The sequence below is a fragment of the Pogoniulus pusillus genome, chromosome 35, assembly GCF_015220805.1.
Source record: "Pogoniulus pusillus isolate bPogPus1 chromosome 35, bPogPus1.pri, whole genome shotgun sequence".
NCBI lineage: Eukaryota > Metazoa > Chordata > Aves > Piciformes > Lybiidae > Pogoniulus > Pogoniulus pusillus.
The window spans coordinates 530329-550930 of NC_087298.1; the positions used below are offsets into that span (position 1 = coordinate 530329).

General features: G+C 58.7%; 1 protein-coding gene across 3 annotated transcripts in view; it reads right to left on the reverse strand.

The window, feature by feature from the left end:
* The window catches only part of EXD3 (exonuclease 3'-5' domain containing 3), a 336064-nt gene that overhangs the window by 204858 nt on the left and 110604 nt on the right, over nt 1–20602 (reverse strand). For 2 of the 3 annotated variants that reach the window (XM_064171097.1, XM_064171096.1), the window contains exons 7-11: nt 16777–16830; nt 16067–16206; nt 14553–14653; nt 4815–4888; nt 1756–1794 (exon numbers count right to left, since the gene is read on the reverse strand). In XM_064171097.1, the coding sequence (XP_064027167.1) occupies nt 1756–1794; nt 4815–4888; nt 14553–14653; nt 16067–16206; nt 16777–16830 (408 nt within the window). The remainder of the gene's footprint in view (nt 1–1755; nt 1795–4814; nt 4889–14552; nt 14654–16066; nt 16207–16776; nt 16831–20602) is intronic. The other variant, XM_064171098.1, reaches the window with a different exon arrangement.

Here is a 20602-nt window from a genome sequence, read left to right on the forward strand (position 1 = left end):
GCTCTCAAAAACGCCTCAGCTGCCAGCATATGGAAAATACAAAGTATGGAATGCTTTGGGAGAGCAAAGATCCCCTCCTGCCATAGCCCAGAGCACAGCAGAGCCCTGCGGGGGCTGCAGGGAGCTGTCCACGCAGGCACCGGGCAGGCACTGCTCAGAGAGGAGCACCCCCAAGCTCCCTGTCTCCAGAAGTGACTGATAGGAGGCAACCATGTGCTGGCTGCAGGCAGAGCAGGCAGAGCAGCAGCACAGGGAGGGGATTCTGCCCCTCCAATCTGCTCTGCTCAGCCCTCACCTGCAGCACTGCCTCCAGCTCTGGGAACCCAGCAGGAGAAGGACCTGGAGCTGCTGCAGAGGGTCCAGAGGAGGCCACCAAGAGGAGCAGAGGGCTGAAGAAGCTCTGCTGTGGGGACAGGCTGGGAGAGTTGGGGCTGTGCAGCCTGCAGAAGAGAAGGCTCCAGGCAGACTTCAGAGCGATGCCTGAAGGGGCTGCAGGAGAGCTGGGGAGGGACTTTGGAGAAGGGCTGGGAGTGGCAGGCTGAGGGACAATGGCTTTGAGCTGGGAGAGAAGGAAAAAATTCTAGAGAGTGAGGATGGAGAGAGCCTGGCACAGGCTGCCCAGGGAGGCTGTGGCTGTCCCCTGCCTGGAGGGGAGGGTTGGATAAAGGCCAGGGTGGATGAGGCCATGGAGCAAGCTGTGCTGGTGAGAGGTGCTCCTGCCCATGGCAGGGCTTGGCACTGGATGGTCTCTAAAGTCCCTTCCATGCTATGAGTCTGTGACTCTGCAGTCAGTGGCTCCATGCCATGACTCCCTTGTGTCCTTCAGCACAAGCTGGAGAAGTCTCAGTAGCTAAGAGTCACCTCCCAGGCCTGTTGCAAAAGCTCAGAGTGAAGAAGCCTGCAGAGGGATCCATCTGCCCTGGCACTGTGCTGGCTGCTCAGGAGAAATCTTCCCCCCTGCCCTCTCTTTGAAGTACCTGAGGATTTGGAGTGTGCAGCCAGAGCAGGAGCATCCTGATGCAGCATCCTGGCCTGGAGCAGCAGCACTTGGCCAGCAGGAGCAGGGCAATGACCTTGGCCCTGCAGGCTGCACCCTGAGTACTGGGCTCAGTTTTGGGCCCCTCACTCCAAGGACTCCAAGAGGGACAGAGAAGGGCAGCAAAGCTGGGGAAGGGTCTTGAAGACAAGTCTTGTGAGTGGGGGGCTGAGGGAGTTGGAGGTGCTCAGCCTGCAGGAGGCTGAGGGCAGACCTCACTGCTCTCTGCAGCTCCCTGGAAGGAGGTGGGAGCCAGGTGGAGGCAGCCTCTGCTTCCAGGTAAGAAGTGACAGGAGGAAAGGAAATGGCCTCAAGTTGCACCAGGGAAAAACCTTTCACCCCAAGGCTCATCAGGCAGTGGCAGAGGCTGCCCAGGGGGGTGGTGGAATCCCCATCCCTGGAGGTGTTTGGAAGAGGAGCTTAGGGCCATGCTCCAGCAGCTGTGCTCAGGGAAGGGCTGGGTGATGCTCAGGTCCTTTCCAGCCAGGCAGGTGTTGACTCCCTGATTCTCAGCCCACATCCAATGGCCCAGCCAGAGGAGGGCAAACAAAGTCAATTCAACTTCTCTGTCCTTGCATGTCCAACTTTGCCAGGTGCTGACAAGAGCAACTGCAGAAGTGCAGCAGCAGTGCAAGGTCCAGAGCTGAGACTCTGAACAGCTTAAGACACTTTCCAAGCACACAAGGCTGAGCCAGCAGCAGAGGGGAGTCCACACTCACCTCAACGTGCTCTGCCCAGGTCTCCTCAGTCATGGTTTTCTGCAAAGACAAAGCCACCTCTGAGCCTCAGGAAAGAGAGCAGGGGACAGCAAGGGGACAAGTCACACACCCCTGAGGCACTGCCAACACATGCAACAGGTGAATTCATCCTGAGCCACTCAGGAAGCCTCTGCTCCTCCTGACACACTGCAGGGGAAGGACCCATCCAGAGAGACCTGCACAGGCTGCAGAGCTGGGCCCATGAACCTCATGACAAGGCCAAGTGCAAGGTTCTGCAGCTGGGGCAGGGGCACCCAGGGCAGGGGCACCCAGAGCAGGGGCTGCTAGAGCAGGGGCACCCAGGGCAGGGGCACCCAGAGCAGGGGCTGCTAGAGCAGGGGCACCCAGGGCAGGGGCACCCAGAGCAGGGGCACCCGGGGCAGAGGCACCCAGGACAGGGCACACAGGAACACACCCAGGTGGGTTTGGAAAGGCTCCAGAGGAGACTCCACAGCCTCTCTGGGCAGCCTGCTCCGGGGCTCCTGCACCCTCACCATAAGGAACTGTCTCCTGGAGCACCAAGGAGCTGTCAGGAGAAGGGACTGCATCCAGAGGCAGCTGCCAGGGGCACCTCCATGGCAGCCCCTGCCCAGCTGGGATGCCTTTCTCTGGGGCACACTGCCAAAGAAAGGAAATGGGAGGCCAGAGAGAGCAGAGGAGCAGGGCAAGGATCAGTCCCACTCTGCACAACTGACCCCCTGGGGGCTGCTGTCTGCTCTCAGGCTCTCCAGGACGCTCTCTGGGAGGATGCCAGCCAGCAGGGAAGCTTTAAGGTCGAAGTGCTGGAATGCTTCCTCCTCCCTGGGTCTCCTGCCAGTGGAGCTGGTGGGCAGCAGGGAGAGGTCAGAGCCTTCACTGCTGGCTGAGGAGGCCTTGGGGGCAGAAGTGGCTGTGCCAGAATGGTGTCAGCAGATCACCTGCACCCTCACAGCACCGGAGGGGGAGGCCAGAGAGAATTCACACATCTGCCTTCCCCTGCCAGAGCAGCAGCACAGCAACAGGCACTGCTGCAGGAGGTGTCTCATTTCCTGCAGCCTCAGCAGTGTCACAGCAACACCTGCACAAGCTGCTGGGCTCTGCTGGACTGTTCAGAAAGCCTCTGGTAGCTGCATGGGGAAAGAGTCTCCTGCTCTGGAGCCTTTCCAGCCCTGCCTGGATGTGTTCCTGAGTGCCCTGTGCTGGATTCTCTGGTCCTGCTCTGGCAGGGGAGCTGGACTCAAGGATCCAAAACCCACTTGGAAGCCTTCCTGTGTGACCTGCTCTGGGTGACCCTGCTCTGGCAGGGGGGCTGGACTGGATGAGCTTTGGAGGTCCCTTCCAGCCCCTGACATTCTGTGGCTCTGTGCTTCTGTGATCTCCAGAGGTCCCCTCCCAGCCCTGACACCCTGTGACCCTGTGATGTTCAGCCTCTGGTGCTCTTTGGCCTTCACACAACACGAGCAGGATGAGCTTCCCAGAAGAGGCAGGACACAAACTTATTTTCAGCTGGTACAATCTGCCTGCAGGCACAGGGCAAAGAGGAATGCCAGAGCCTCAGAGAAGCACCAGCACTGCCCTCTGAGCAAGAAGAGAAAGCTGCTCCCCAGTGCAGCCTGCTCAGGAGCACAGGAGGGGCAGTGACTTGGCCCAGCACCTTCATGAGGAGGAACCCAGGGCAGATAATTCTGCAGCCTTCAAGCTGCCTCCCAGGAGCCTGCTCCTCAGGCAGAGTCCATGGCACCTTCTGCAAGCCCTCAGTGCCAGCACAAGCACCAGGGCACTTGCTCTTGTGCTCACTGCAAGATGGACATTGAGGGGCTGGGCTGGGTCCAGAGAAGGGCAAGAAAGCTGGGGAAGGGTCTGGAGCACAGGGCTGGGGAGGAGCAGTGAGGGAGCTGGGGGTGTGCAGCCTGGAGCAAAAGAGCCTGAGGGGAGACCTCATTGCTCTCTGCAGCTCCCTGAGAGGAGGCTGGAGCCAGGTGGGGGTTGGGCTCTACTCTCAAGCAGCAAGGGATAGGATGAGAAGAAACAGCCTCAACTTGTACCAGGGCAGCTTTAGGTTGGACCTGAGGAAAAAAATCTTCCCCAGAAGGGTTGTGAAGCCCTGGACCAAGCTGCCTGGGGCAGGGGTGGAGTCCCCATGTCTGGAAGGGCTTCAAAGCCATGGAGATGTGGTGCTGAGGGCCCTGAGTTAGCAGCAGAAGTGTTGGGCTAACACTTAAGGCATTTCTAGCTGCAGTGGTTCTGCTGTGGCTGTGGAAAGGGGATTTGGAGGCTTCAGGAGCTGGAGGAGCTCCCCTTCTGCTCAGCAGTGGCAGGGCTGCCAGCACAACCCAGCTCTGTGGCAGGCTCAGGCTACCCCAGTCCCAGCCAGGCCATGAGTACCAAAGCAGAGGCCCTACAAAGAACTCAGCAATGGGGAAAGCCTAAAACTTAAGGGTCTTACAAAGGGCACAACACAGAACCCCCAGAAACCTCTGCAGCTTGTGTGCTGCTGTCCATGTGGGATGGCTGAGAGCAGCTGAAGGTGTGGCTGGCACCTCCATGGGTGTCAGATCAGTGCTGGGCATGCTGAGGTGAACAGGCACAAGGCTCAAGGGTCAGAATGGACACCTGCACTACAGTCACAGGCTCACTGGGTTGGAAGGGACCCTCACAGGACATCTGCACCTTGCCCAACCCCCTGCAGGCAGCAGGGACACCTCCAGCTAGGGCAGGCTGCACAGGGACACATCCAGGCTGACCTTGAATGTCTCCAGGCATGGGTCTCAGCCACCTCCCTGGGCAGCCTGTGCCAGTCTCTCCCCTCCCCCACACTGTGCAAACCTCCTCCTGATGCCCAACCTAACTCTGCCCTGCTGCACTTCCCAACCACTGTCCCCTGCCCTTTCCCCACAGGCCCTTCCACTCGCAGCAAAGCAGCTGCAGTGGCAGCTCCAGTGCCTGTCTGGGTACCACTCACAAGCAAGCTTGCAGCTGTGTTACCCAAACTGAACCAGGAGCCTCCCTCGGCCCCAGCTCGGCCCCAGCTCAGCACCTACCTCAACAAACCTCTTGTAGAAGAGGTAGTGCAGAGTCCTCAGGTGCCGCTGGTTGGTGACGTTAGGGCAGAGAGCTGCGGGAAGGGAAGGGAAGGGAAGGGAAAGGAAGGGAAGGGAAGGGAAGGGAAGGGAAGGGAAGGGAAGGGAAGGGAAGGGAAGGGAAGGGAAGGGAAGGGAAGGGAAGGGAAGGGAAGGGAAGGGAAGGGAAGGGAAGGGAAGGGAAGGGAAGGGAAGGGAAGGGAAGGGAAGGGAAGGGAAGGGAAGGGAAGGGAAGGGAAGGGAAGGGAAGGGAAGGGAAGGGAAGGGAAGGGAAGGGAAGGGAAGGGAAGGGAAGGGAAGGGAAGGGAAGGGAAGAGATGAGTGAGCACCACAGGGCTGGGCTGCCTGCCAGCTATACTGCCTGGCCAGGGCATGTGCCTGCCCCAGCTTCCAGCTGGGCACGGGGCAGGCAGGATGCCACCCACTCGGGAACCAAGAGGGGCAGGCACACACCTCAGCTGCAGGCTGCTGCTGCCCCCTTCCCAGCAGCAGTGCTGGGGGCACTGCCACAGCTCTGCCCTGCCACTCTCCCTCCCTGCTGCAGTATGCTTCAGGGAGCTCAGCCCTTTAGCTAGGGAGCATCCTCAGAGGGGCAGCAGCTGCAGGCCCTGCAGGCTGTGCTCTCTGTGCCAGCCCTTGCAGCACTGCAGCACCCTGGGACACCTTACTCGGGCTGTGAAGTTACTCCAGATGGGAACTTGTGGCTGCAGTCGACAGGAGCAAACCCCCAGCCACGGGGGGAGGGGACTGCTGTCTGCCCGAGCCAGCAAGCCACAGTCTGTTGTTAGGGCTGTGATTACTGCCACCCTCCTTAGCCAGGCCTCATTAGAGCTACAGAGAACAAGATCCACACAGGGCAGCCTGCTCTGAAATCCTGTGCAGGGAGATGAATGCAGGAGATAAAATACACGAGCAACCCCCCCTCTGGCTGGGGGCTGCACGGGGAGAGAGCTAAGCAAAGCCTTCAGCTGGGCTGCCAGTGGCTACCACCACCTGGATGCCAGTCAGAAAGAGCAGGACCACAGCCAAAGCCACTAACAGGACACAGGAAGGTAAAGGCTCTCTGCAGGCTGCCTTGAATCAGCACAGTCACAGACTGCACGGCCTTGGAAGGGACCCTCCAAGGGCATCTTGTCCAACCCCTGCAGGCAGCAGGGACACCTCCAGCCAGAGCAGGCTGCACAGGGACACATCCAGGCTGATCCTGAATGTCTCCAGGGCTGGGGCCTCAGCCACCTCCCTGTGCAGCCTGTGCCAGTCTCTTCCCACCCTCCCTGGGCACAGCTCCCTCCTGATGTCCAACCTAACTCTGCCCTGCTGCACTTCCAAACCACTGCTCTCAGCCTGTCCCCACAGGCCCTTCTGAACAGTCCCTCCCCAGCCTGCCTGCAGCTCCCCTGCAGATACTGAAAGGCAGCTCTGGGGCTCCCTGCAGCCTTCTCTTCTGCAGGCTGCACAGCTCCACACCCTCAGCCTGTCCCCATGGCAGAGGTGCTCCAAGGGCCTCAGAGCTGAGCACCCTCCATGCCCCACACCTGCCATGCCCAGGGATTAGAAACTGAGAGACCAAAGAAAGGTCTCCAGAGAGCAGGCCCTGGAACCAGAGAGATATCAGCTGCTGGGGTGCTGCTTGCAGCAGCTACCAGAGGCTCCTGAAGCATCACTTCAGGGCTTGCTCATTGCCCTCTCAGACAGAAATGCTTAAAGCTGCTGGTTTGAGTTGATCTTGCACAGTGTGACAGCAGAGCCTTGCCCTCAAGGGATCTGTGCCACTACCCCAGCAGGTCACCCACTGCATACACTGAGCTTCCACAGAGCCTCAGAAGGGCAGGGGCTGGAAGGGGCCTCCCCAGATCATCCACCCAGGGCAGGGCACCCAGAGGCACACCCAGGCAGGTTCTCAATGTCTCCAGAGCAGGAGACTCCACAACCTCTCTGGGCAGACTGCTCCAGCCTCCAGCACCCTCACACTGACAAAGGTTCCCCTCCTGTTCCCTGGCACCTCCTCTGCTCCAGCTGGCACCCAGTGCCCCTTGGGCTGCCCTTGGCCACGCCTGGGCAGAGCCTGGCTGCATCCTCCCCACACTGCCCTGCACATCTCTAGCACAGCACTGAGGGCAGCCCTCAGCACCTCTGCTGCCAGCTGCCAGCCCCAGCTGCCTCAGGAACCTCAGAGATGTTCACTGCCTGCAGCAGCTTTGGCTCTGGGCTCTCTCCAGCAGTTTCCTGAGGTCCTTCTTGAGCTGAGGGGGCCAGAACTGGCCACAGTATTCCAGATGTGGCCTCACTGAGGCAGAAGAGAGGGGCAGGAGACCCTCTCTTGACCTCACCACCCCAGGATGACTTTGACCTTCTTGGCCACAAGGGCAAACTGCTGCCTTGTGGGCATTCTTCTGGCCACCAGGACCCTCAGGCTCCTTTCCCCTGTGCTGCTTTCCCACAGGGCAGTGCCCAACCTCCCCTGGCCCATGGGTACCTAATTTTCTCTGGGTATAGCTGGGGGAAAGGTCCCTGGCCCATGGATGTCACACTCTAACGCAGCTGAGATCAACAGGACAATCATTTCACCCCCCAGGTGCCTTCAGAAGGAAGCACAGCACAAGGCTGCAGGTCACCCAGGACATCCAGTGGCCCTCTGCAGGAGTTATCCAGCACACAGGGGCTGGCAGGACTGTGCCCAGTGCCTGTGTGCAGAGCAAGACAGAGGACCTCAGATGGACAGGGACATTTCCACAGGCACTAGTGACCTGTTCTGTTCTGCTGCAGCTCAGCAACTCAGCTGGGGCCCAGTGCCCTGCACCTCAGTGCAAAAACCAAAGAAGGACTAATGGAAAAGGTGAGGATAAAAGGTAATTTGGGAAGAGGCACAACGAAAGGAAGAGGTCCAAGCTCCAAGGAAGGGGAGAACAGCAGAAGAGACCCAACAAATTGGATTTCAATAAACTCAGACAAGTGGGAGGCAAAATTCCTTGTGAAAGTAATTTATAAGGGGAAGAAGAGTTAAAAAGAGCTGAGGGTGGAACCAGTGGAGCCTTAACTGCCAAATCAGAAGCTTTGAGTGATCTCTGTCACAAGAGGAAGTGAAGAGAAGGTGGAAGGCAGATCACATGCATGCAACACACCAACACATGGGGTGAGGAAGCCCAGAGTAAGATGTGAGAGGCATCCATCAGACACCACAAAGGGGGCAGAAACTCCTCTTCTGGAGTGAAAAACCCAACCAAAATCTACTGGCAGGAGCAGACCAGAGCTGGCACAGGCTGTACAGGAGAGGCTACACTTCCACCTGGCACAGGCTGTACAGGAGAGGCTACACTTCCACCTCAGAGGTGGCCAAGAAGAGGTTTCCCATTCCCTGTGTATCAGCAACAACTGAAGGAGCTGCCCTGGCTGGCTGTGAGGCAGGAGGGTGCCACAGATGGTACTGCAGAGCCTGTGCCAGACCTTTCTCCTGCAGCTTCAGGACCTTCTAGTAGCAGAAATCCAAGCACTTCATCAGGGCAGAGCAGCTTCCTCGAGGTGGAAGAGCAAGCTGAGTGAAGAGGAGCCTGAACCTGGCTCTCCTGAGCCAATGCTCTTGCTTGCAGCAAATGCCAACAGCTTCACCCCTCTGGTGGGTGCCTGCACAGTGGGGGCTGTGGGTAGTGACTGGCTGATGGAGCAGCAGTGCAGGACAAACAGTGTCACACCATGGAAGCACCTCCTGGGCTTGTGTGCACCTTTCCTCTGGCAGCTGCACCACAAGGCTGCCTCATTTCCCATCTGAGCCTGCAGCATCCTGCCAGCTCTCAGGTAGTCCCCTCAGGGAGGGGCTGGCTCCTGCCAGCAGGCAGCAGCTGGACCCCAGCTCTCCCTGTCAGGCAGGGCACCAGAGCTGCAGCTCACACACCTCACCCCTGTGCCACGGCTAGGACTGGGCATGGTGCAAACTGCTCCCAGGTGTGGTGTGTGGCTGCCACTCCCAGGTGGTGAAGCCTCCTGAACCAGGATGGGGACTCAAAACCTCTCCTCACTGCCCTCAGAGCTTCACTCCTTCACTCTGTCCTGGCACAACAGAAGGTCCCACAGAAAGCAGACTTTGGACAAAGTGAAGGAGCACTTTGGGAACTGGCTCAGGGCACCTGCAACAGGAGAGGCTCTGCCCTGGCCCTGCTAAGGGCTGCTGGGGGATCCAGGGGCACAAGCTGTGAGTGGGGCTGGGGGGGGGGGGGGCAGGGCAGGGGGCACAAGCTGTGAGTGGGGCTGGGGGGGGGAGGCAGGGCAGGGGGCACAAGTTGTGAGGGTCTCTTGGTGCATTAGGAGATCCCTCAGCACGAGGCAGTGCAGGGCAGGGCTGAGCTCAAGGCAGCCTCTTTTTGTTGTAGCCTTAAAGGCACTGCAGGGTCTCCTCTGCAATGCTCTGTGCCACCACAGCCCAGGGGCAGCAGCCCTCACGAAAGCACTGAAGCAGCAGAGGCCCTCAGCTACCTGCTACCTGTGCTGCACAGGGCAAGGAGAGAGCAGGGCACAGGGGACTGCAGCCACACAAAAAGGAAAACCTGCTCTGCTCTGCCATGCTCAGATCCACTCTGCTCTGTTCAGCTCCGCTCTGCTCTGCCCTGCTCAGATCTGCTCTGCTCTGCCCTGCTCAGCTCTGCCCTGCTCAGATCTGCTCTGCTCAGCTCCGCTCTGCTCTGCCCTGCTCAGATCTGCTCTGCTCTGCTCCACTCTGCTCTGCTCTGCTCAGCTCTGCTCTGCTCAAATCTGCTCAAATCTGCTCTGCTCAGCTCTGCCCTGCTCAGCTCTACTCTGCTCTGCAGCCCCCTCTGGATCTGCAGAGGTCATGCTCTGAGCTACCAGGCTGCTGCCAGCCCCAGGGGTGCCCAGACACATTCCCTGTCACTGCAGCACTGGTGAGGCCACCCCTCCAGTACAGCGTCCAGTTCGGGGCACTTCAACACAAGAGGGATGCGGAGGAGCTGGAGCAGAGCAGAGGAGGGCAGGGGAGCTGGGGAGGGCCTGGAGAATAAATCTTGTGAAGAGCAACTGAAGGAGCTGGAGCTGTTTTGTGTGAAGAAGAGGAGGCTGAGGGCAGACCTCATGGCTGAAAGGAGGTTGTGGGGAGGTTGGTGCTGGTCTCTGCTCACAGGTAATGAGCAACACAACAAGAGGGAATGGCCTCAAGCTGTAGCAGGGCAGGTTCAGACTGGACATTAGGGCATTTTTCCCAGCAAGAGTGGTCAGGCACTGGCACAGGCTGCCCAGGGAGGTGCTGCAGTCACCACCCCTGGCTGTGTTTCAAGGTCGTTTACATGCGGTGCTTGGGGCCATGGCTTAGGGGTGAACTTTGCAGAGTAGGGGTCAGGGTTGGACTTGGTCTCCTCCAAGCAGAACGCTCCTGGGAAGCCCAGCAGTGGCTGCCTCCTGATGGCTAAGCACAGGGCTCCTGCTGCCAGCCTTCAGCAGCAGAGCTCCAAACCTCGCCAGGACACAACCCCTGGAAAGAGAGGCAGAGGGAAGGGACAACCTCCTGCCCTGTTTTAGCAAGGAAAAGGCCACAACAGAACCTCCTTCCTTCCAGAGGCACTCCTGCGGGGTTCCAGCAGCCGCACGGCATCCCCGGGCAGGGCTGCGGGCGTCCCGCGGGAGCTGGGCTGGGGAGCGCCCGCGGGGGCGCGGAGCGGGGCCGGGCTGCGGGCGGCTGCGGCTGCACCTGAGCGGAGGCAGAGCCCTGAGCGGCCCTCGTCCGCCCTCTGCTGCCCCAGCACTCCCCCGAGTGCCTCTGCCTCACGCACCGCTCCCAGGGGCTCACCGGGGGGGAAATAAGCAATCGCCTGATGAAGGAAGATTCACCCCGAACCGAAAGGGAAGCTTTAGCCACAAGGATGCTTTGGTGGTCGAAGGAAGGGAAACAATTCCCTTGGCTTATGCTAAAGAAACGTTTTAAAGGCCGTGGCAAACACCTGCTCAGAGCACTCCACACTGGAGGTGCTCAGCCACTCTCTTTCCCTGAGAGAGGACAACTGCTGACTGCACTCAGCCACCAGCTCTTTCCTGGCAACCTCATTTCTGCTTTGCTGCCAGCCAGGCACCCAGGGCAGCTCTGCTCTGCAGAGTGGGATCCCTTCTACCCCAAAGCCATGGGGTGTCCAGTGAAGAATGCCTCTGCAACACACCATGGAACACAGCCTCGACCACCTCCAGCCTAGGCAGGATCTGCTCCCTCAGCTCTCCGACCTGTTTTGACTGCAGCTTGCATTTGCAGCCCTAAGGCAGCCTCCCAGGGGCTTCAAAGAGCACTAAGTAATTAGCTTGCAGAAGCTGCAGGCTCGTTAAAGCAGAGCAGCCTGACCCATGTGTGAGGAAGGACTCCATAAAACTCCAGCCCCTCGCTCTCAGACCACTCCTCAACAACTCCTCCCCTCCCCAGCACAGCCGATGAAGAGGAACCCACACGGAGCTGACTGCAGCCTGTGTGCTCGCTGGGCTGCAGCCCAGGCACCAGGGCTGGACCAGACTCACCTGATGGGGTTCCAGATCCTTTCTGTGCTGGGCACCTCCTGTCTGGCTTTGCCATTTAAGCCTGGCAGGTTCAAGGAACCACACAGGCACAGAATGGTCTGGGTTGGAAGGGATCTCCAAAGCTCATCCAGTCCAAAGCCCTCTACACTGGGCAGGGACATCCTCCACTAGAGCAGGGTGCTCAGGGCCCTGCTGAGCCTCACCCTGAGTATCTTCAGGGATGGGGCCCCAACCACCTCCCTGGGCAGCCTGTGGCAGTGTTCCAGCAGCCTCCTGATGAAGAACTTGTTTCTAAGACCCAATGTTGCAAACCTTCCTGACCAACACCTAAGTTTTGCTCAGCAGGCAGTGAAACTTACTGTGAGTGGCCAAGAGTGAGCTCAGAGTGCAGCAGGGAAGCAGATTTAGAACTGCAAGAACTGAGTCACATAAGTTTGTCTGCTCATACCAAGAAACCCTGTCCTCCTCCAGGCTGTCTCACCAAAAGCCACTTCCCTCTGCTGCTGCTGCTCTCAGCCTCACTCAGAGGGCAGGAGCCACGGGTGAGGAGGAGACAAAGCAGCAGCAGCAGGCTGCAGCACGGAGCGAGCCCACAGCCAGCCCAGGTGAGCCCCAGCCTGAGCTCTACCTGACTGCTGCACAGGCCAAGAGAACTGGGGGGGGAGATCCTCAGGTCCCACCTTGCCTGCTTCGTTTTCTGAGCCCTTTCCTCACAGTTGGGTTGACTTCCACCACAGAAGTGAGAAAGAAAACCCAGAGCTCCGAGCAGGGAGGTGGGAAAGCAAAGCCACCTCAGCCCAGCTGCCAGCACTTCCCACTGCAGCTCGAGCAGGATCAGCACTCAGGCAGAAACTCCACTTCAGAGGAGACTACAACAGCCACAGCTCAGCAAAGGGAAATCAGAGATCACAGAACTGGCAGGGCTGGAAGGGACCACAAGGTCCAGTTCCAAGGTCCAGTTCCAATGTCCCTGCCACAGGCAGGGACACCTCACACTAGGTCAGGTTGCTCAGAGCCACATCCAGCCTGGCCTTAAAGACCTCCAGGGATGAGGCTTCCACAACCTCCCTGGGCAACCCCTTCCAGAGTCTCTCCACCCTCATGCTGAAGAACTTCTTCCTAGCATCCTGTCTGAATCTCCCCAATTCTCTCCCCCCCAGGCTTGCTGTTACCCCAGAAATCCCTGAGACCAGGACAGTCACCAAGAGGGATCTGCACTGCCCCACAGCTCAGTCCCCTCTCACAGCCCCAGGGCCAGCCAGCCCTACCTAGCAAGTGACCTGCCCTGCACTGTAGAGTCTGAGGAGGATGAATCACTCTCGGGCAGTGCAGACAGGAATTAGATCTCTTTCCACCTCAAGGAAAGGCCTCACCAGTGAACGTGCTGTGGCAGACCAGCAGGACTTGGCCATTACTCTCCGAGGCTACAACATCTGGACACCATTGCCAGACTAAGACACACAACCAGGGGGCAGAAAGCACCTGGGAGCAGCAGCTCCCTGCTCCTCCCTCAGGCTCTGTCTCATTTCTCAGGATTTTGCATGTGAAAAGTCAAATCCCTTCACAGAACCTCAGAACCTCAGCAGGGTGGGGCTGAAAGGGACCTCTGGAGCTCATCCAGTCCAAGCCCTGCTCCAGCAGGGCACCCACAGCAGCTTGCCCAGCAGCACAACGGCCAGGGGGGGCTGGAAGTTCTCCAGAGCAGGAGACTCCACAACCTCTCTGGGCAGCCTGCTCCAGGTCTCCAGCACCCTCACACCAAGCAACTTTCTCCTCCTCTTCAGATGCAACCTCCTGGGTTCCACTTTGTGCCCACTGCCCCTTGTGCTCTCCCTGGGCACCACTGAGCAGAGTCTGGCCCCAGCCTCTTGCCTCCCACCCTTTGGCTGCTGCTGAGCATTGCTCAGCTGCCCTCTGGGGCTGCTCTTGTGCAGGCTCTCAGCCCCAGGGCTCTCAGCCTTTGCTCTCACAGAGCTGCTCCAGGCCCCTCAGCAGCTTTGCAGCCTCTGCTGGACTCTGGAGCAGTTTCCTGCCTCTCCTGAACTGGGCAGCTCAGTTCACCTCTACAGTCCCTAGCACAGCCTTAGTGGATCCTGCAGAGGGGAAGAGGAACAAGTTGATTCTCCTTACAGATGCTAAAAGACAACATGGCCCAAAGAGTGACCAACCAAGGAGGAGAAATGACTGAAACCTCACCAGTTCCTGGGGAGGTTTTGGATCACCTCTCCAGTCTCAGCTTCCACGTGAGTGTGCTAAGTGTAACTGCCTCCCCCTGTCCTCCAGTGAGGGTTTGCAAGAATTACCTTACTAATGTCTGAACACCAGGCTGAGGATGTGAAGATTAAGATGCAACAGAGTGTTGCTGCCAGGAACCTCAGAATCACAGCATCACAGAATGAACCAGGTTGGAAAAGGATCTCTGAGGCCACTGAGTCCAACTGATCCCCTGACACCTCCTGATTCACTGACCCCTGGCACTGAGTGCCTCATGCAGCCTCCTCAGGCCCACAATTTGTGGTCAGGAAGCACCATTCAGTCCAAGCAAAGAGAACTGCATGGCTTGGGCTGCTGCTGCAGTCCTTGCAGGGTGAAACCTAACAGTGCACCCCAAGGTGTAGACACAGGTGCCAAAGGGGAGGAACAAGACCAAGAGTCCCAGCTAAGAACCACAGCGAGCCAAAGCAGATATCTGCACTGAAGCAGAGCTGTTCAGTCAGCTCCTACTGCTCTTGGAAGGCTGCAGGAGCCTTAAAGTTCCCTGCCACCAATCCTAGCTTATGGAAAGAACACAAAGGGCTGTGAGGCTCCTGCTTCCCCAGGGTTATCTCTTCCCAGCTGACGGAGCCATAACTCAAGCCAGCAGCTCCCCAGCTGAATAATGATTTGCCCCTCCTGGGAGTGGGCCAGAGCCATAACTCAGAGCTGACCATCATGTGTTTGTGCAGAGCCATGCTGAGGCAGGATTTATTTCACGTGGTGGGAGCAGCAGTCTGTTAGTCACCAGCACTTCATCCTTCCACCCCACCAAGGGCTGATCCCCATAACTCACAGCTCTGCTTTGCAGCAGCATTCATTAAACCCTGAACTCCCCGGGATGAATTACAGCAGAGGTGCCCTGCTGAGCATGGGAGAAGGCAAACTGAGCTCATCTGCTCTGCATGGGGGCAGAAGTGCCCAGCAAGTTGCCACATCACATACCTGGGTCGAGGTGAAACTTCTCCAGCAGCCTAAAGATCAGCTTGCTGAGCACTCTGCGGTTCAGCTTCTCTGGCTTGGCCCCAGACAGGCCTTGGTAGTGCCTGGAAGGAGACCAACAAAATCAGGGAGAAATATCCATGGAACCCCCTGAAGTATGTTCCTAAAGAGATCAGAGAGTTATAGAATCACCTGGGTTGGAAGAGACCTCTATGGGCCCTTCTTGGAATCCTAGAACCCTGGAATGGCTCAGGCTGGAAGGGACCTCAAAGATCATCTACTCCAGTCCCTTGCCATGGGTAGGCACAGCTGCAGCTAGGACTGGCTGTGCAAGGCCTCATCCAGCCTGGTCTTGAACACCTCCAGGCAAGAGGCAGCCACAGCCTCCCTGAGCAGCCTGGGCCAGGTTCCCACCACCCTCACACTGCAGAACTTCTTCCTCAGCCCTTGGCCTGGCTCAGACACCCTCAGCTGAAGTCTCTCTGCAGCCTTCCTGCAGGATCCCTTCAGGCACTGGCAGCAGCTCTGAGGTGCCCCTGGAGCCTTCTCCTCCCCAGGCTGCACCCCCCCAGCTCCCTCAGCCTGTGCTCACAGCAGAGCTGCTGCAGCCCTGCCAGCATCTTTGTGGCCTCCTCTGGCCTCACTCCACAGCTCTGTGTCCTGCTGCTGGGGCACCAGAACTCATCTAGTCCAACTGCCCCTGCAGTGAGCAGGGAAATGCTCAACTTAACAGCAGAGGTGTTGGGGTTTGCCAGGTGTTGGCAGGAGCAGCTCCCTGCCTTTCCCAGCTCAGAGCAAGCCAAGAGCACAGGCTCCAGTGTCTTACAAAGCTGAGCAAAGCTGCAGCTGCAGCTAAGCAAAAACTGCCTTCAAATCCCATTCCAGCTCAGCCCTTTAAGGGGCAGAGTAAGGAGGCTGAGCTGAAGCCACCTCAGGTCTGACTCTGCACAGTGCCCCCTTCCCGATGGCACAGCCACAGCTGCTTGGCAAGGACTGCAGCAGGCCCAGAGGCTCCTAGTGAAGCAAGTGAGCAATTCCCTCTCCTCTTCCTTCAGAACTAAGCCTGCAGCCATGCCACTGCCCTGGGAGCTGGCCCTGCTGGCTGGCACTTCTAAACTGAAGCACAGAGGGCAGTTCCCCAGCACACCTGCATCCCTGCTCTCCTGCCACTCCATCACAGCTTTCCCTCCCTGCAGGACAACCCCTGCTGAAACTCAGCCTTGTCTGCAGCACAGCACCAGGGCCAACAGCTACAGCCTCCTGCAGGACGCTCTGACACTGCTCCATAGCTAAGCTCTGCTGCTCAGCTCTCGTTGTGCCCTCCCCTCTCCCGGCAGAGCAGCTGCCAACAGGAATCACAGCTCTGCCTCGCAGGCTGAGGAGCCTCTGGCACAGACACCAGAGTGTCCCCTAGCTCAGCTCCAAAGTAAGGACGTTGCACTCCATGGTGCTGAGGAACGACCTCAGCCAGCCAGAAGAGCCTGGGCCCTGTTTACAGAGTCAGCACACACTGCTACCTTGTGATGCCTCCGATGTTGAAGCCAGGCTCACACCAGCTGTCCAGGGTCTGCAAGAGCTTGCTCTGCAGCTCGGGGTACTCTGCCACGTAATCTTCCACCACGTTGGTTTTATCTTGGAGCAGCAGTGGTGTACACATCTAGGAGAAGAAATGACCTTTCAGGCAGGGTCCTTGAGCTCCACATTCTGCAGATGGAGCACATGGCAGAGGTCCACAATGGCAGACTGAAACCTGGCCCAGGGCTGCTCAGCCATGGCAAGCAAGTCCCAAAGCCCTCCTTACCCCAGCTGGGGCATGGCAAACAGCAGCAGCAGCCAGCAGGGATGGGGCATGGTAAACAGCATCAGCCAGCAGGGCTGGGGCATGGCAAACAGCAGCATCAGCCCAGCAGAGATGGGGCATGGGCAGCAGCAGCAGCAGCCAGCAGAGATGGGACATGGGCAGCAGCCAGCAGGGATGGGACATGGCAAACAGCAGCATCAGCCCAGCAGGGATGGGGCATGGCAAACAGCAGCATCAGCCAGCAGGGATGGGGCATGGCAAACAGCATCAGCCAGCAGGGATGGGACATGGCAAAGAGCAGCATCAGCCAGCAGGGATGGGGCATGGCAAACAGCAGCAGCAGCCAGCAGGGATGGGGCATGGCAAAGAGCAGCTGAGCAGAAGGTGGGTCTGACGACGGAGCAGCCTGCAGAGGACACGACTCACCTCCTCCACATCTTGATCTGGCTGTAACTTTAGCTTGATGCTCAGGATGGCTGCCTGGAAAAGACACAGCATGCTGAGTGTTTAGGAGAGCACCGGGGTGGGTGAGTGGGCATTGCTCCAGAGCAGAGCTCCCACTCCATTGGACACATCTGTAATGGCTTCATTGTTTCTGTCACATTTGCAGGAACGAATCACCCAAACATCTGGCCACAGACAGTCCCCTTCAGAATGCACTCCTGACAGAGCTGCACGATCCAAGGAGCAGCATACCCTGGAGCAAGCACTAAGGATCAGCTTCTCTGCTGGAAAGAGAGAGCAAAAGCTTGGACAAGGCAGCCAGGATGGACATTTTCTGCCAGTGCAATGGTAAAAGCCTCCTGAGCCACCACAGCCTTCTCACTTACCTGCACCCATCCTGCTGTGCCTGCCATGCCTTGCCAATGCTTGCACTGTGGGAAAGCAACTCAGGGTTTAAATGATCCAAGATCTGAAGGGATCCTGCAGGAAGGCTGCAGAGGGACTTCTGCTGAGAGTGTCTAGAGACAGGCCAAGGGGGAAGGGTTAGGAGCTGAGGCAGAGCAGGGTTAGCCTGGAGCTGAGGAAGAAGTTCTTCAGTAGGAGGGTGGTGAGAGTCTGGCACAGGCTTTGCTGCCTCCTGCCTGGAGGTGTTCAAGGCCAGGCTGGATGGGGCCTTGGGCAGCCATGTCTACTTGAGAGGTGTCCCTGGGCATGGCAAGGGGTTGGAGTGGAGCAATTCTGTGATTCTATGACTCTGTGAGCCTGAAATCAAGAGGTGACTTCTGTGTGGCTCCTCACAGCTGAAAGCTCAAGGCTGAGCCCAGCCAGAGGGATGGGGAGAGCTGCACTGTCCCCTTTTGTGACAGCTACACAGCTCTGCTGAGCCAGGACCTGCCACGTTCTCAAGCTGCCTCCAGATGGGCTCCTTCTGCGGGTGAGGAAGCTCTGCTGTGGTGAGCTGCAGGCTGTGGGAGCTGCCTCAGCCCCATGTGTCCTGTCCCGGCCCGGGGCCTGCAGCAGGCACCGAGAGCTAACTGCATGGCTGGGCAGGCACAGCAGCTCAGGAGCATCTGCAGCTGTTAGCAGTGCCTGACTTGTGCAGCACTGGGAATCCCTGCAGGGCAAACAGAGAACAGGCACAGGGATGGCAGAGTGAGCCCAGCTCTGTTTGCACTGATGTCACCCTGGGCTAGGTACGAGGGATGGTACAGGAAGGATCCCTCTGGCTGTGCTCATAGACTCACAGATGGGTTGGAAGAGACCTCAAAGCTCATCCAGCTCCAGCCCCTGCCATGGGCAGGGTCATCTCCCACCAGCACAGCCTGCTCAAGGCCTCATCCAGCCTGGCCTTCAGCACCTCCAGGCAGGGGCAGCCACAGCCTCCCTGGGCAGCCTGTGCCAGGCTCTCCCCACCCTCACTCTCAACAATCTCTTCCTCCTCTCCACTCTCACTCTCCCCTCTCCCAGCTCAAAGCCATTGTCCCTCAGCCTGCCACTCCCAGCTCTTCTCCAAAGTCCCTCCCCAGCTCTCCTGCAGCCCCTTCAGGCACTGGAAGCTGCTCTGAGCTCTCCCTGGAGCTTTGTCTTCTGCAGGCTGCACAGCCCCAACTCTCCCAGCCTGTGCCCACAGAGGAGCTTCAGCCTCTGAGCATCTTGGTGGCCTCCTCTGGACCCTCTCCAGCAGCTCCAGGTCCTTCTTGTGCTGGGATCCCAGAGCTGGAGGCAGTGCTGCAGGTGAGGGCTGAGCAGATTGGAGGGGCAGAATCCCCTCCCTGTGCTGATTTCTCCTTTCAGAGTGGGGCTGCATTTCCCAAGCTGGTTATGAGCAGTGCTTGCAAACCCACCCCAGACCCCACTGCAGCACACAGATAATGCCCAGCAGGGCAGGGCAGGCAATGCCCTGAGCCTGTTTACTCAGATGAGGATAAGAACCATGTGGCAGTGGTTGGAGAACAGCTCTTATCTTCAGCAGGTTTGCCTGCAGGCTGTGATTGATTTTGCTTTGAGAGAGAGATGAGGAAAATGATGGATTTGTTTGTCAAAATAGCTGCATTTTAGAGTGTAGGAATATGTAAATAACTGTCACAGAGTAACAAATGGAGAGCTGAGGGCAAAGCTCAGCACTGCCCTTCAGCTACACAAAGCCTTTCAGACACATTCAGCCAGAAATAAAACCCAAGTGGGGGCAGAAGCAGAGCTGGAAATGCATTTGCTGTCATCTCTCCCTTAACAGCACCAGTTCTGAGTGCAGAGGGTGTGGGAGCAGCCCTGAAGATACAGCCTTGGGGGTGCTGAGCAGCTGCCCAGGAGCCAGCAGTGCCTCCTGCAGCCCAGCAGGCAGCTGAGTGCTGGCTGCAGCCAGAGCAGTGTGGGCAGAGGGCAGGAGAGGGGATTGTGCCCCTGGGCTCTGCTCTGCTCAGACCTCACCTCCAGTCCTGCCTCCAGCTCTGCTGTCCCCAGCAGCAGGACACAGAGCTGTGGAGTGAGGCCAGAGGAGGCCACAAAGATGCTGCCAGGGCTGGAGCAGCTCTGCTGTGAGCACAGGCTGAGGGAGCTGGGGGGGTGCAGCCTGGGGAGGAGAAGGCTCCAGGGGCACCTCAGAGCTGCTGCCAGAGCCTGAAGGGATCCTGCAGGAAGGCTGCAGAGAGACTTCAGCTGAGGGTGTCTGAGCCAGGCCATGGGGGAATGGTTTGGGGCTGAGGCAGAGCAGGGTTAGAGTGGAGCTGAGGAAGAAGTTATTGAGTGTGAGGGTGGTGAGAGCCTGGCCCAGGCTGCCCAGGGAGGCTGTGGCTGCCTCCTGCCTGGGGGTGTCCAAGGCCAGGCTGGATGAGGCCCTGAGCAGCTGAGTCTCGTTGAGAGCTGTCCCTGGCTATGGCAGGGGCTTGCAGTAGATGATCTTTGAGGTCCCTCCCAGCCGGAGCCATTCTGTGACTGCAGCCTTAGCCAAGTAGCACAGACCAAACCTGGGAGCTCCCCCAAGCACTGCTGACAGCAGGAGCTGGGAGTCAGATGGTCCCTGTGGTGATGCAGGAGGTGTCCCCCACTGCAGCAGAGCCTCCTGCCCCAGGGCAGACACTCTGGGGTCGGCTGATCAGCCTGGGTGCCCAGAAAGGGCAGCAGCCAGCTGGCGAGGGGATCTGGGCCTTGGGTCTGCTGGGGTGTGGGGCAGGCTGTGGGATTCTGGGGTGTGGGGCAGGCTGTGGGGTGCTGGGGGTGTGGGGCAGGCTGTGGTTTGTTGGGGTGTGGGGCAGGCTGTGGGGTGCTGGGGGTGTGGGGCAGGCTGTGGTTTGTTGGGGTGTGGGGCAGGCTGTGGGGTGCTGGGCTGTGGGGCAGGCTGAGGGGTGCTGGGGGTGTGGGGCAGGCTGAGGGGTGCTGGGGGTGTGGGGCAGGCTGAGGGGTGCTGGGCTGTGGGGCAGGCTGAGGGGTGCTGGGCTGTGGGGCAGGCTGTGGGGTGCTGGCTCTCTGGGGGGTGGAGGGGTTGTTCTTTAACACCTCTGGCAAGGCTTTCTGGGCTCTCTCCAAAGAGAAGTCAAGGAAAGAGCTCCACATGGCAGAAGCAGGAACTCCATTACTGCAGAGACTGTGAGCAGAGGCACTCAGCAGCTCTTGGCCCAGCTCAGTCCTCACAGAGCCACAGAGTGTCAGGGGCTGGAAGGGACCTGCAGAGATCATCCAGTCCAAGCCCCTGCCAGAGCAGGAGCACTCAGGACAGGGCACACAGGAGCACATCCAGGCAGGTTCTCAATGTCTCCTGAGCAGGAGACTCCACAACCTCTCTGGGCAGCCTGCTCCAGCCTCCAGCACCCTC